The sequence below is a fragment of the Bubalus bubalis genome, chromosome X, assembly GCF_019923935.1.
Source record: "Bubalus bubalis isolate 160015118507 breed Murrah chromosome X, NDDB_SH_1, whole genome shotgun sequence".
NCBI classification, from domain to species: Eukaryota; Metazoa; Chordata; class Mammalia; order Artiodactyla; family Bovidae; genus Bubalus; species Bubalus bubalis.
The window spans coordinates 33,992,481-34,008,230 of NC_059181.1; the positions used below are offsets into that span (position 1 = coordinate 33,992,481).

General features: G+C 40.8%; 1 protein-coding gene across 1 annotated transcript; it reads left to right on the forward strand.

Moving 5' to 3' along the window:
* The first annotated feature begins 605 nt into the window (after positions 1 to 605).
* On the forward strand, positions 606 to 4,266 carry LOC112582233 (E3 ubiquitin-protein ligase RLIM). Its single transcript, XM_025276618.2, has 2 exons — positions 606 to 934; positions 2,621 to 4,266. Exons 1-2 carry the CDS (start codon positions 691 to 693, stop codon positions 4,264 to 4,266), a joined length of 1,890 nt encoding a protein of 629 aa, XP_025132403.1. The 5' UTR covers positions 606 to 690.
* The last annotated feature ends 11,484 nt before the right edge of the window (positions 4,267 to 15,750 follow it).

Here is a 15,750-nt window from a genome sequence, read left to right on the forward strand (position 1 = left end):
AGGGGTCCTATAATCAAGACGAAGCCATTAAGAGTTAAAAGGGAGAGGACACACTGAAGAGATTCAACTAAGACCCTGGGGAATTATCAAAAACTGTGAACTACTTTCTTAGTGAGAGTCTACAATCTGAGGAATTCACGAGGAGAAACGGCAGCGGTCCCTCGGTCCCTGAAAATGAGAAATGCTACATTTAATGAGGCTGACTTTGGCATGGCATTTTTGAAGCAGGTTGTTATATTAAATGTAGCGAATGAAAAACCTTTCTGAAAGCCTGAGAATAGTCTGCAGGGGGCGGGGAAGGGGTGGAGGTGGTGGTGGTGGGGTGGACGGTGAAGGATGGTGCTTGGTACATTATAAACCCTCAGAAATATTGGCTGCTTTTGAATGAAATGTAACCCAACCTGAATCCAGTCCCTACTCAGTTACGTAAGGAAGACAGTGGGTGCCTAGGCAACGCCTAAGCAAGTTATGAGGTAGAGGCGGATCTCGATTATTACCTCACCAGAGGCTACAGAGCTGAGGTGCAATAGCGGAGTAGTGGAGCGCAGGGAACCTAGGCAGACGGTTATCCGACTGAGGGTGTTCCGGTGACTCCCAGGCGGAAGCAGAAGCTGAAGACTACCTGACAGCGGCTTTTGCGTTTCAGCAGTGTGTCATGAAATTCAGATAATTTTCCAGTTGTTCATCGAGATGGAAAGCTCAGATTCCGACAATGAAGAAGACAGAGTTTCGGTCCGACACAGAGGTCAGAAGGACCGATTGGCTCGAGAAGATGATTACTTCCGATTCGTAAGTGATCTGAGTGAAGAAGATTACATACTTATGAGGGACAACAATTTGCTCGGCCCCCTAGGTGAAAGTACCGAAGAAGAGTTGAGGAGGAGGCTTCAATTAATGAAAGAAAACCTACCACAAAACTCAGATGAAAATACAGGTATATTTCTCTTTGGGGGGAATAGGATGGGATGAGAAAGCAACTTTATAGTATTAAATAACCACTTCATAATAGTAAATAGTAAATTATACAGAAGTGGCATACATTATTTGGTAAGGAACTTCTCAGAAAAAAGAACTGACATTTACTTGGTGAGAATGCCAGGGTAGGGTTTTTTTCCTGATTCACATTTGGATTGTTTTAATTGGGAAACAGTGTGAAGTAGACCATTGGTTTTTGTTTGTTTTATGGTTTTGTACCTCAATGGAAAGTTCCTCCTATGTCCCGAATTATTTTCTCTATCTATGAAAGTGAAAGTTGCTCAGTCATGACAGACTCTTTGCAACCCCATGGACTGTATAGTCCAAGTCAGAATACTGGAATGGAGGGGATCTTCCCAACCCAGGGATGGAACCCAGGTCTCCCGCTTTGCAGGTGGATTCTTTACCAACTGAACCACAAGGGAAGCCCAAGAATACTGAAGTGGGTAGCCTATCCCTTCTCCAGCAGATCTCCCTGACCCAGGAATCCAACTGGGGTCCCCTGCATTGCAAGCAGATTCTTTACCAACTGAGTTATGAGGGAGGCCCTCTCTATCTATACAGACATGTAAAAAAATAGAAAAAAGAAATATTTTATATTTTAATCAAGTAGTTCTCAACTGGGGACAGTTTTGCTCTCCTCGGCCCCAAGGGACATTTGACAATAGCTGGAGACATTTTTGGTTGTCACAGAGGGAGGCATGGGTGCTACTAGCATCTACTGGGCAGAGGCCAGGGATGCTGCCAAATACGACACAATGCACATGGTAGCTCCCCAAAATAAGAATTGCCCAGTGCCAAAATGTAAATAGTTCTAAGGCTGAGAAACCCTGCTGGAACCTCAGATCTGGTGCCTTCTCTCCCAGTGTAAAATAGAGGATTTTCCTATCGAATGAAGAGGATACTATAATACTTTGGTTCTGGAATATGGTCTTATATGTGCCATGCTAGGTTCAGTCTATTCATTTGATCTGACTTTCAGCTTAATGCCAATTAAAAACCTTGGTAATATTAAGAAGTATTCAAAATTCAAATACTTTTAATCCTATAAACTTTGTTTATATTTGGGCAATAATCTTATATTTTAAAACAACTTATACATTATCAAAATCATATAAGAGCCTAAGAGTAGTAATGTTGGAGACTAATGAGAATTAGACAATAATATCAACTGAATTAAAATACTAGCACTGTACCTTAATGGGTGTTTACCTTGTTTAATTGCTTTGGTGTTTTGACAGTAGACTGAAAAAAAAATGTTGTCTCTTGACTTTCCTCCCACAGTGGTATACAGGGCTATGTATATGACAAAATATTGAAAACCAGACTTCCTTCAGATACCCTTTGTAAAAACCTCTCTAAATTTATCTAGGATTAGTGTACTCTTTTTCAGATGGAATTGAAACGTCCCTTCCTTTACTTATAAATCTAGATAATAAAGCTTTTAAAGTATTAACTTTAAAGTTAAAGATAATTAGCTTTTAAAGTATAACTTATAAAGTAAATGTGAAATCAGTTGAAAACATATGAGTATTTAAGTTCTCATTTTTGTTTGCTTTTTAAACAAAGTTTCAGAGTGCTATTTTATGATAGTTCCAATTTTGGTAGTTCTTTTATGGTTCCTCCCCCATTTTTAAATTAACAGATAGAGGAGATGCTTCAGATAATGAATCCAGTGAGAACTCTCTTCTAGACTGGCTTACCACTTCTGGACAAACTGAAAACGTGACAAGTGAACAAAAAGAAAATCAGTCTTGCAAAGAAGAGAGTGAAATTAGTGCTAACAGTGATGAGCTCAGATTTGGCTTAGAGAGTAATCTTGAGTGTGATGATGAAAACTCAAATCCAGAAAATGAATATGTAGCATCTGCAGAACTTCCCAGAAGAGAAGATACAGAAGACAGCCAAAAGCAAGTGGAAAATCCACAATCTGAGTCACTGTTTACAACAGCATCTGCATCAGAACAAGATGCAACGGAAACATTAATGGAAGTCCCACCGACTAGAAGTCAGAGAAGACTAAGAAGTCCGAGCCCAGTCTCTCAGAGAACCAGACCAAGGTTTGACTACTGGCCAACTGCACCTACACTGTACGAAATTTTTCAAAGAATTAATGAAGAGACACCATCTCAGACTTTTAAACAACCTCTCATAAGTGAGAATGATAACGTCTCTAGAACTGGGCATGAAGAAACATTGAGACAGCAAATGCCTAGACATGAGTTGCAAAATAGGGGTCTTATTGAAACTTCTGAAACTAGTAATGCTGTTCATGGAGAATGTTATTCAGACACAACGTGCAGTAGTGAATCTTGGGAAGTGAGGGAAACAAATCCAACCACATCCTTCAATCTTGAAGTAGAACAAGTTTATTGTCCAGCATGTTGTCAGAGACACAGCAGAATTAGTAGAACTCAGTTAACATCTGACTCACCAAACAATACTATCACTTCAGAAAGTGAGCCTTTGTCTTCAGATTCTGACGAGGCTGATGAGAGTGCTTATGTCAATACCATCAGAAATCCCACTCATAGAATTATAAATGCTAGCTTAAGTGATACAATGTTTGTTCCAACTCAGACTATTTTATATCAGACAATGACAGGATTTAGTAACTCAAGTAATCTTATGGACAGTGACAGTAATTTAGAGTATTATGTCTCACCGCTAAGTGAAAACATGGAAAGGGCAGAGTCACCAAATGAAAGACATGGACCTAGTGGTAGTGATAGTATACCTGGTTCTGCTCCAAATGCTAGCTATGGTTCTGATTCAAGTTTAATACTGGTATCAGTTTCGAGCACCTATTATATTTCTACTTCCATTACTACCATATTTAGTCCTATATCTAATTTTAGCTCAAGTGATGAAGATTCAGAAGTTAGCACACTGGTATCGTTTGAAGACAGTGAAGAAAGAAGCTCATCAACAGGCTTATCAGAGACCAGCCAAGAAGGTGGAGAAATGTCCCCAATAACATCTGACGATAGTGACTCTGGGTCTTCCCTTAATCTGGACCAATTTTTCTTATTAAATCAAGCAGACCAAACTACAGGCCTTACAAGACTGCAGATTGACAACTTGCCTTTAAGATTTTTTGAAGAGGAAGATGCAGATAAAATCTGTACTATTTGCCTTACAGAATACACCGAAGGCAACATGCTACGAATCCTACCATGCTCGCATGAATACCATTATCAGTGCATTGATCAATGGCTGGAAGAACATTCAAACTGCCCTATTTGTCGTGGGCCAGTAGTGGATCACTTTGAGGCAGATAATTTTATGTGAGATCTGAATTCTCAGATATATAAAGTGTTACAGTGATGGACAACTGTCAGCTGTGTCATGTCCACTTTTAGAGTTATTTATGTTTAACAATCTGAATCTATATGTAACATTCTGAACTGAATTACTTGTTCCTGAAGAAATTATTGGGCTTTCCCCAATTTTTGTTTCATAATAAAAGGAAACATCAAAAAGTCAAACAGTGTTATCCTATCTGACAAAAAAAAATGAGTTTCACACCATAGCAGTGCACTGAATTTCAATAGAAACTTAGTATGTGCACTGGGTTGGGATATTCCTGGTGCCATGAGAGAAATGTTCTAATATGATATAATCAATCTCGATAGATCCTAGTAGTATCTTCTAGTCATATAAATCCCAGATATCTCTTAGCCCTGTTCAATCCTGGTTGTGCATGCAAAGAAACAGGAACCCAACTAAATAATTAAGCAATTTAAGACTGTATTAGAGTCATTCACATACAAAAGTCATGTTATATTCATAGAATGCCATAAAAAGCTTTGAAACCCTTCTCTTCCAGTTTATCCCTTTTATCCAGTTTATCTCTTCCATTTATCCCTTCTCCAGCAGTTTGTCCCACCCTCCCCAATACTACCTTAAAGTTCATTCTATTCCCCACTACCAATGTATTAGAGTCCTAGCCCAAAGCTGATGGCACACTTTAAAAGAGTGATGGAATATCATTTAATGAGGAGACTAAAATGTGTAAATAATGAAGAGAAACCAAGAGATGATGAAGTACCCATAGGCTAGCAACTGAGAAGCCAGTATTAGAACCACTAGGTTTGAAGGGGCATAGAGGAGAAGGCAATGGCACCCCACTCCAGTACTCTTACCTGGAGAATCCCATGGACAGAGGAGCCTGGTGGGCTGCAGTCCATGGGGTCACAAAGAGTTGGACAACGACTGAGCGACTTCACTTTCACTTTTCACTTTCATGCATTGGAGAGGGAAATGGCAACCCACTCCAGTGTTCTTGCCTGGAGAATCCCAGGTGTCGGGGTCCAGCCCCAGCAGGATCTAGGGGAACTCTCAGGATGGACGGCATCGGCGAGAGATAACACTGGTCTTATAATGGACTGGGACCTGGTGGTCTGGGGTCAAAAATAAAAATTAAAATTAAAGAGAAAGAATAAGGAAGAGAGAAAGAGGCTGATATTTTTTGGTTTACACAGAAAGCCAATAAAGCCCCTGGCATGGGACCTGTTCTGTTCACGGAGGCCTCAGGTGCCCTCTCGGTGGGGTGAAGACGCAGAGCGCTTTCCCAATCGGGTCTTAGAAGCCCAGGCCAAAAAGTGAACTCAGAGGGCCTCTGTGCTCTAGGGACTCAGCCTGAAAAAAGGGAGAAAGAGAGGGAGAAAGAAAGACATGGAGACCAAAGCTCTGGTGAAGTGGGATCCGCAGCTTTATTTTTAAAAGGAACTTTTATACTCTGAGTTACACATTTTTCAAAGTGAAAGATATATAGTCAGCTCAACATTTCATCAATTTTACCTTTATCGAAACCAGGACATTTTTTGTACACCTTTTTCATAAACAAAGGTCTTATGTTATGTCTGGCCCTGTGGTCTGTTAACATTTCATGACTCTTTTTTGATAAAGGTTGATCAGCCAGAAAACTTGTTTTTTCTTAAAGTTTTTTTTTTTTTTCCCCCAGCCTCAGAAAGTACTAAATAAAGTTACATTTTCACAGAGCAAAGGTGTAGTGGGTCACAACAAAGAAAGAACTTATTAGCTCAAAGGTTTGATGTGGTTAATACCAAGGCTACTACTTGTTTTTTTTACATCTTAACTACATTAACTAATGTACTCTCAGGTGCACAGTGGATAAGGGATATGGGAACTTGGCAGCAAGCATTGGCCCAATAATGAAGCCCGTTACCAGTACTATTTTAATAATTTTTCATCTCTCAAAGGGCTCTATGTTCATTAGGACTTTTAGAATGTTTAGGCTTCCCATGCCTTTCATGGTTGGGGAGTTGTGAGCAATTATATGTGTTAGTTGCAAGGGTATGAATAAACCTATCAAGCAAGCTAGAATGCCAACAGAGGGGTTAGAATAGAAATATTCCTTTCATGCCCAGGAGACTTATCAACTTAGAACCCTAAGTTGATTTTCTCCAGAGAAAGGTGGTCGGGGATAGCCCCCTGTTAATGTCAGAAGAGTTGGTGAAAGGCATAATATAGTAAACAGTAGACAGACAGACTTTGGTTTCAGGGTAGATGTTCAAGCTGGTCCAGGGAGTCCCTTGAGTCCTGATCCGCCTTGCCTGTCAGGTCTCTTCCACATGACCTTGTCATGGGTGGGATCTCCTGTGTTGGCTCCCGGCACCCAGGGATGGGGGAGCCTGGTGGACTGCCATCTATGGGGTCGCATAGAGTCAGACACGACTGAAGTGACTTAGCAGCAGCAGCAGAGAGATAGTAGTTCCTGCAATCCCAAATGTCTTAAGAGTTGTAGTAGAAGTCCACCCAACAAGAGCTATAAACTGAGAAAATGGCAGCCACTGCCAAAGTTTTGGAGAGGGTGCATCATAGAACTGAATACCCTTACTTTCTTTCCTCCTGACTTCTAATATTTTTGTCAGTAGTTCACATTAGCCAAATCTAACTTGAAGGACTGATGCTGAAGCTGAAGCTCCAATACTTTGACTATCTGATGGGAAGAACTGACTATTGGAAAAGACCCTATTGGCCAGTACAAAAAATTTTCCTTAACATTTTCCATCCTGGTGAGAGTACATAATATTACAACCTATAGCAACAATCATCACTTTGTACTGTATGCAACCTGTTCAAATGCAGGTAGTGTTACAATAAAGCTGCTCTAAAAATCTAAAGTCAGAAATATCACTGACCTTTATTTTCTATGTGACTTGCTGGTATCCACAGTATTTTCACATAACTACAAAATATAAATGTGGAGTGGTGGTGACATTTTTAAATTCACCTTTCAGCTAGCAAATTTTTCACACAGAAGATATCTACATGGCCATACATGAAGATTTAGGTCAAACCTCTGAAACTGACATTAACTAATACTGAAATTTGTTTGAATATTCTGATTTTTATTAAGCATTTCTGATACCAGGTGTACTTCTTCTACTGTGAGCAGAATAATTATAACAGTACTTTTCATACTATCCTAACAGGTTCCAGTCTTCCAAAGGATGGTAATTGCTTAATTAATGCTTCAGTACATTCACATACACCTTCTGTTTTTGACAGAATTCTAAGATGACGCCTAATGATCCTCGTAGTAGCCCCTCTCCTTGAGTATGAGACCTGTAAACGTGATGGAATATCGTTCCCATTATTAGATTATGATAAACAGCACAGTTGATTGGGAAATTATCCAGAGTGAGCATGTCCCAATCAGGTGAGCACTTAAAAGGCACAGAGAGGACTTCTAATCCATATAAGATGGTTTATGCTCCTCTTGCCCTGCTCCCCATTTATAAGCCCAACTATATATCCTGGAAACAATATAAGACAACCAAATATGAGCTCTGAAAGGTCTAAAGAAGAAGGTGAATTGGCTAGGGACCCTTAGAATGACTGAGCAATTTCATATCAGGGCACCTTATGACCTCTACCAAGAAGAAATGTGACCTCAACCCAGCATTCCCTCTAAACTTAGTAACAGGAAGTGACTCAAATGGGCTCTTCCTCCATCACATCAAATAGGAATCCCACAAATACCAAATGAGCACTGCAGAACCTAAAAGAGGGAACAACTGAAATCCCTGCTGACAATAAATACCCAGATAAAGTGATTTTCTCCCCACTTGGCCTGAGATTCCCCTTCACCACCCATACACACCAGTGGCTCCTTAGGCAGAAAAAGTGACCCCACCAGAAAAAGCTCACACTTGGAAAATGCTCTCCTACTCAGAAGGGCCTGAGACTCCTCTCCCCTATCCAGAGACATTAGGCAACTTGCTGGTACCTCCACAGAAAGTTTTCAACCTGGTAAGTACCCTTCATTCTCTACAGTCAAAGGAGAACCTGTCACAAGTGCCTGGCACAGGAAGTACTCTTCATCGAGTGGTCCAGAGATTCCCTTCCCCAACCAGTAGCACCAAGTGCCCTATCCTGGGGAAGCTGCTTCCGACCCCATAAGCAGCATGAGGAAGGACCAGAAGTAGCTCCACCTGCACAACACAAAAGGTACCATAAAGGTTCTGAAAATTAGACTGTCATGGAACCATGGTCCACAAAAGTTGACGAACTATGTGCCAAACCTATAAAAATGAAAGACCTGCTAAAATGAAAACAAAACAAACCAAAAAAACTTTAAATAGGGACCAAAGTATCCTAACATAATAGCCAAAATGTCCAAAAAACAACAAAATATCACTACTCATACCATAACAACTTGATACATAACAACTTGAACAAGAAATGACAAATGATGCCAAATCAGGATGAGTTGTACGTAATACACTTGAATCATCCCAAAACCATTCCCCTGACTCCGGGTCTGCGGAAAAAACTGTCTTCCATGAAATTGGTCCCTGATACCAAAACGGTTGGGGATTGCTGCTTTAAATGGATAAAAGTCCATACAATTTTTAACATTTCTGACATGTACAGTCATATTTTTATTAATTAGGACAAACTATCAAGGCTATGGTCTTTCCAGTAGTCATGTATGGATGTGAGAGTTGGACTCTAAAGAACACTGAATTCTGAAAAATTGATGCTTTTGAACTGTGGTGCTGGAGAAGACTCTTGAGAGTCCCTTGGACTGCAGGGAGATCCAACCAATCCATCCTAAAGGAAATAAGTCCTGAATGTTCATTGGAAGGACTGATGTTGAAGCCGAAACTCCAATACTTTGGCCACCTGATGCAAAGAACTGACTCATTTGAAAAGACCCTGATGTTGGGATAGATTGAGGGCAAGAGGAGAAGTGGACAACAGAGGATGAGATGTTTGGATGGCATCACCGACTCAATGGACATGAGTTTGGGTAAACTCTGGGAGTTGGTGATGGACAGGGAGGCCTGGTGTGCTGCAGTCCATGGGGTCGCAAAGAGTGACTGAACTGAACTGGACTGATGCATCGATTTGGGCTCCCCTGGTGGTCAGATGGTAAAGAATCCCCCTGCAATGTGGGAGACCTGGGTTTGATCCCTGGGTTGGGAAGATCCCCTGGAGGAGGGCATGACAACCCACTCCAGTATTCTTGCCTGGAGAGTCCCCATGGACAGAGGGGCCTGCAGGCTACAGTCCATAGGATCGCAAAGAGTCAGACAGGAGTGAGGGACTAAGCACAGCACATCCATCAATTCACCTTTACCTGGGAATAGTTTCTCTTAAGGAAACTGAGGTAATTAAGAACCAAAATCCTTTCTATTGAGAAAGTGATAAAGGAGCTTAAACAACTAAAAAATTGTATATTATGTGTCCCTCAGTGGACCATGACATAATTCTGTTAAACTTTGAAACAACTCAAAGAAAGTCAATGAATACATGGAGGACTAGACTGTAAGTTATTTACTGCAAAATGATTAGCAAAACTATCACCTGGAGTATTTTGGAAAATGGCAAGTGGACCTAGTAAACTCATAAATCTGGCTAAGGAGATATCTAGAAAGAGTAAAAAAAAAAATTGATTGACTTCTTTAAATGCCTTTGATACTATAAGAAAGAGATAAACTAAAGAAGGAATTATTCAGTTTTAGAAAAGACTGTACATAAAACATAGAATGCCCAGGATAGACTTCCAAGCTAAGAAAAGAATCAGATTTCAACAATGACCTCAGAGCAAAAAATAAAACCTGGAAAAGTAAAATGTAGTCTCAGGGTAAAGAAGTAAAGTAAAGGAGCTATACAATCCTTGTTTAAGATCTTAGAATGATTTTAGAGCATTCCTCTCCAAATCTGTTTGCTAGGCCACCTACATTAGCCTCAGACAGAGGTGGCCTAAGGTAGATAAGGTCTTATCTTAGAAAGAAATGCGAATGCAGATTTTGTTTAAAGGAGTGAATACCCAATAAGAATCTCAGGCAAGCCCAATAGAGAGTGGGGGGTGGGAGGTTGAAAGGGAGAGGGAAATTTTGTGCTTGTTAGAAGCACCATGAGATAAGACTAAAAGGGACAGATGCAGTTCAGAATGAAAAGAATACTTGGTACCCTCAACATTGTGCACACACTAAGAAAGCTACTTAGCTACAAACACAGACCATTTAAGGAAGACAGGATGACTCAGACGGACACACTGAAGCGACTTAGCATGCATGCATGTATTGGAGAAGGAAATGGCAACCCACTCCAGTATTCTTGCCTGGAGAATCCCAGGGACAGAGGAGCCTGGTGGGCTGCGGTCTATGGGGTCGCACAGAGTGGGACACGACTGAAGCGACTTAGCAGCAGCAGCAGTTTTTATTAAAAATATTTTCTTTCCAGTTACTAGGTGTTGCTAGAACACTTTTAAACTGATCATTTAATTTCCATTTCAATACATTCTATGTATCCAATTTTGTTACAATTTCTAAAAGAAATGTGTATACCCCACTACAATATTAAACATGATATAAAAATAGGATATTAAGTAATATTACTGTGAGATTAAGCAAAACCCATAATTATTGAGTATCCTCATAATGAGATTTCATAGTATAAAAAGAACAAAACAGAATTGAAATGATGTATAAACATCCATATGTTATGGTTAGCTCAATTGGATGACACATTATATAATAATTTCCTTGAAGCTAATTAGAGCTAAATGGTCTCAAGAGTTGAAAAATCCAAATGTAAAGACATTAATCTACTCTAGTATGAATTTTATCACAGTCCTTTAAAAGTACTGTGAACATTTCTTGAAAGCCTAAACTAAGCCAAACTCTCTTCCATAGTCAACTATTATTTCTGTACACTTATTCTATGGACTCAAGGAGAGAACTGAATGCTGATATCAGAATGTCCCTTGTAACCACAGAGAGACTCATTGAGCATAGACTATACATGTAATGGGCTTCCTTGGTGGCTTAGATGGTAAAGAATCTGCCTGCAATGCAGGAGACCTGGGTTCAATCCCTGGGTTGGGAAGATCCCCTGGAGAAGGGCATAGAAACCCACTCCACTATTATTAACCAGGAGAATCCCATGGACAGAGGAGTCTGGTGGGCTACAGTTCATGGGGTCGAAAAGAGTTGGACACGACTGAAAGACTAAGCACACAGCACACATACATGTAACAACAACAAAAAAGACGATACTCACTTCACACAACACTTTTGCTATTCAGACATACAGTGTTTTCTTCAAATTGATGTTCCATGGATCTCTGGTTTAAAATTGTTTATGGAAAAAAGATAAAATATTAAAATCTTTCAGTTCAGTTCAGTCGCTCAGTCGTGTCCAACTCTTTGCGACCCCATGGACTGCAGTACGCCACGCTTCCCTGTCCATCACCACCTCCCAGAGCTTGTTCAAAATCATGTCCATCGAGTCAGTGATGCCATCCAACCATCTCATCTTCTGTCATTCCCTTCTCCTCCTGGTTTCAATCTTTCCCAGCATCAGGGTCTTTTCAAATGAGTCAGTTCTTCACATCAGGTGGCCAAAGCATTGGAGTTTCAGCTTCAGCATCAGTCCTTCCAATAAATATTCAGAACTGATCTCCTTCAGGATGGACTGGTTGGATCTCTTTGCAGTCCAAGGGACTCTCAAGAGTCTTCTCCAACACCACAGTTCAAAAGCATCAATTCTTCAGTGCTCAGCTTTCTTTATAGTCCAACTTTCACATCCATACATGACCACTGAAAAAAACATAGCCTTGACTAGATGGATCTTTGTTGGCAAAGTAATGTCTCTGCTTTTCAATATGCTGTCTAGGTTGGTCATAACTTTCTTTCCAAGGAGTAAGCATCTTTAGAAAGTTGGACTATAAAGAAACCTAAGCGCAGAAGAATTGATGCTTTTGAACTGTGGTGTTGGAGAAGACTCTTGAGAGTCCATTGGACTGCAAAGAGATCCAACCAGTCCATCCTAAAGGAGATAAGTTCTGAGTGTTCATTGAAAAGACTGATGTTGAAGCTGAAACTCCAATACTTTGGCCACCTGATGTGGAGAGCTGACTCATTTGAAAAGGCCCTGATGCTGGGAAAGATTGAGGGAAGGAGAAGGGGACGGCAGAGGATGAGATGGTTGGATGGTATCACTGACTCAATGGACATGGGTTTGGGTGGACTCCAGGATTTGGTGATGGACAGGGAGGCCTGGTGTGCTGCGGTTCATGAGGTTGCAAAGAGTCAGACACGACTAAGCGACTGAACTGAACTGAACTGAATCACCATCTGCAGTGATTTTGGAACCGAGAAAAATAAAGTCTGTCACTGTTTCTACTGTCCCCACCCCTCCCCCCAACCATTTGCCATGAAGTGATGGGACCAGATGCCATGATCTTAGTTTACTGAATGTTGAGCTTTAAGCCAACTTTTTCACTCTCCTCTTTCACTTTCATCAAGAGGCTCTTTAGTTCTTCTTCACTTTCTGCCATAAGGGTGCTGTCATCTGCATATCTGAGGTTATTGATATTTCTCCCAGCAATCTTGATTCCAGCCTGTGCTTCCTCCACCCCAGCATTTCTCATGATGTTCTCTGCATATAAGTTAAATAAGCACGGTGACAATATATAGCCTTGACGTACTCCTTTTCCTATTTGGAACCAGTCTGTTGTTCCATGTCCAGATCTTCTTGACCTGCATACAGATTCCTCAGGAGGCAGGTAATGTGGTCTGGTATTCCTATCTCTTGAAGAATTTTCCACAGTTTGTTGTGATCCACACAGTCAAAGGCTTTAGTATAATCAATAAAGCAGAAGTGGATGTTTTTCTAGAACTCTCTTGCTTTTTCAATGATCCAACAGATGTTGGCAATTTCAACTCTGGTTCCTCTGCCTTTTCTAAATCCAGCTTGAACATCTGGAAGTTCACAGTTCACATACTGCTAAAATCTTTACAGCTTCATAAATACATATATGCTGATAATGTCTACAAGCAGTTAACCCAAATTTTTAATTTGTATTTTATGTTTTGTATTTTTGTGGGAAAAGTATCAAACTCAAAGAAAAGTTGAAAGGCCAGTGTATTGAATTAATGTACCAAGTATTAATGTACAAAATTCCATGGACAGAGTAGCCTGGTGAGCTATAGTTCATGGGTTCATAAAGAGTCAGACATGACTAAGTGACTGAGCATAGGATAACACATCAATGCACCGCAAAGCCAGTTCTCTCTCTCTCCACAAACACACACACACATGCCTATCTCTCTTTATCAAACAATCTGATGTTAGCCTGAGAATATTATATTTTACCTCTAAACACTTCATTATATCTCTCCCTGTAATAGGATACAAATCCATATCCACCCCACCACACTTACGAAAATTAACATTAATTCAATTCTATCATCCATTATACAAAAGTGGAGCAAAATTTGTTACCTCAAATTATGCCTCTTTGGCATAAGAATTATTTTAAACTGATTATTTTAAAGAAAGAGGAGTCACAGAAGAAACTCAGAAAACCAAGTAGAAGTTGTGTGTGTGTGTGCACTGTGTGTTCAGTCATGTATGAATCTTTATGACCCCATTGACTGTAGCCCACCAGGCTCCTTGGTCCATGGGATTCCCCAGGCAAGAACACTATCATGGGTTGCCATTTCCTTCTCCAGAAGCAGAAGTTACCCTTTTGTAAATGACATTTACATTCATATGGGCAATCTCCATTTGTAAGGATGTCTCCCCATCTATATCAGAAAAGGAAGGATGACCTTAAATCTATAGAAACTCCTATCAATAAAGAGGACAATGACTTAAATCTCCATAACAAGCATATCCTTATTTACTGTGCTTTGCCTGGTGTGTGTGTGTGCTCACTCCTGTGGCACTCTTTTGTGATCTCATGGACATAGCCGCCAGGCTCCTTTCCATGGAAATTTCCAGGCAAGAATACTGGAGTGGATAACCATTTCTTACTCCAGGGGATCTTCCCAATCCAGGGATCCAACTGGCTTCTCTTGCATCTCCTGCATTGTCAGGCAGATTCTTTACTACTGCGATACCTGGGAAGTACTCTCTGCCTGGTAACCTCCCATAACTGCACCCCACACCGAACATCTTCATTGTCTCTAGTTCAAGGTGGTATACAAGATGGTGGCTCGGGTCATTTCGGGGAGATACTCAGTTTTCCTGGGCATCTCCCACATATACAGGAGGTATGTTGTTGTTTAGTCCCTAAGTCGCGACAGCTCTTTTCCGACCCCATGGACTATAGCCTGCCAGGCTCTTCAGTCCATGGGGTTTCCCTGCAAGAATACTGGAGTGGGTTGCCATTGCCTTCTCCAGGGGATCTTCCTGACCCAGGGATCAAACCCGCATTTCCTGCATAGGCAGGCAGGTTCTTTATTACCACTGAACCTTTACAGGAGGTATACCTGTTATTAAAACTCTGCTTTTATTCTTGTTACTATATATTTTTCTACCCCAAAATATGTATTTTTGGCATAAGGATTATTTTGGGCTGAAGGCAATCAAAACCCAACATATTCAGGAAAAGTCCTTTACCTCCCCCTCAACAGCCTAAATTTTACACTGGAATGGATCCTGTACCAGGAAGAGAGCTATTAGCAAAGATAACTTTTTCCCTATGAAACTTAATTGTGTAACAGGGCACGCTTTGTTTTCTAAGCACATCCTCTAACTTCTTGTGATTGGCTTTCCTTCATTTTGCATCTCCAGACCCCTAACTCCTTTTCTTAGCCCAGGATGTTATATAAGCTTCAATTACCTGACTGTCTTTTGGGCATCATATTTTATGGGACTCTCATACGACTGAGGTGGCACTAGTGGTAAAGAACACACCTGGGGGCGGTCCTAAGATGGTGGAGGAATAGGACGGGGAGACCACTTTCTCCCCCACAAATTTATCGAAAGAACATGTGAATGCTGAGCAAATTCCATAAAACAACTTCTGAACGCTGGCAGAGGACACCAGGCACCCAGAAAGGCAGCCCATTCTCTTCAAAAGGAGGTAGGACAAAATATAAATGATAAACAGAGAGAGAAAAGAGTTAGGGACAGAGACCCATCCTGGCAGAAGTCCTCCTGCCTTCAATCTTTCCCAGCATCAAGGTCTTTTCAAATGAGTCAGTTCTCCGCATCAGGTGACCAAAGTATTGGAGCTTCAGCTTCAGCATCAGTCCTTCCAATGAATATTCAGGACTGATTTCCTTTAGGATGGACTGGTTGGATCTCCTTGCAGTCCAAGGGACTCTCAAGAGTCTTCTCCAACACCACAGTTCAAAAGCATCAATTCTTCGGCGCTCAGCCTTCTTCACAGTCCAACTCTCACATCCATACATGACTATGGGAAAAACCACAACTTTGACTAGATGGACCTTGGTCAGCAAAGTAATATCTCTGCTTTTTAATATGCTGTCTACATTGGTC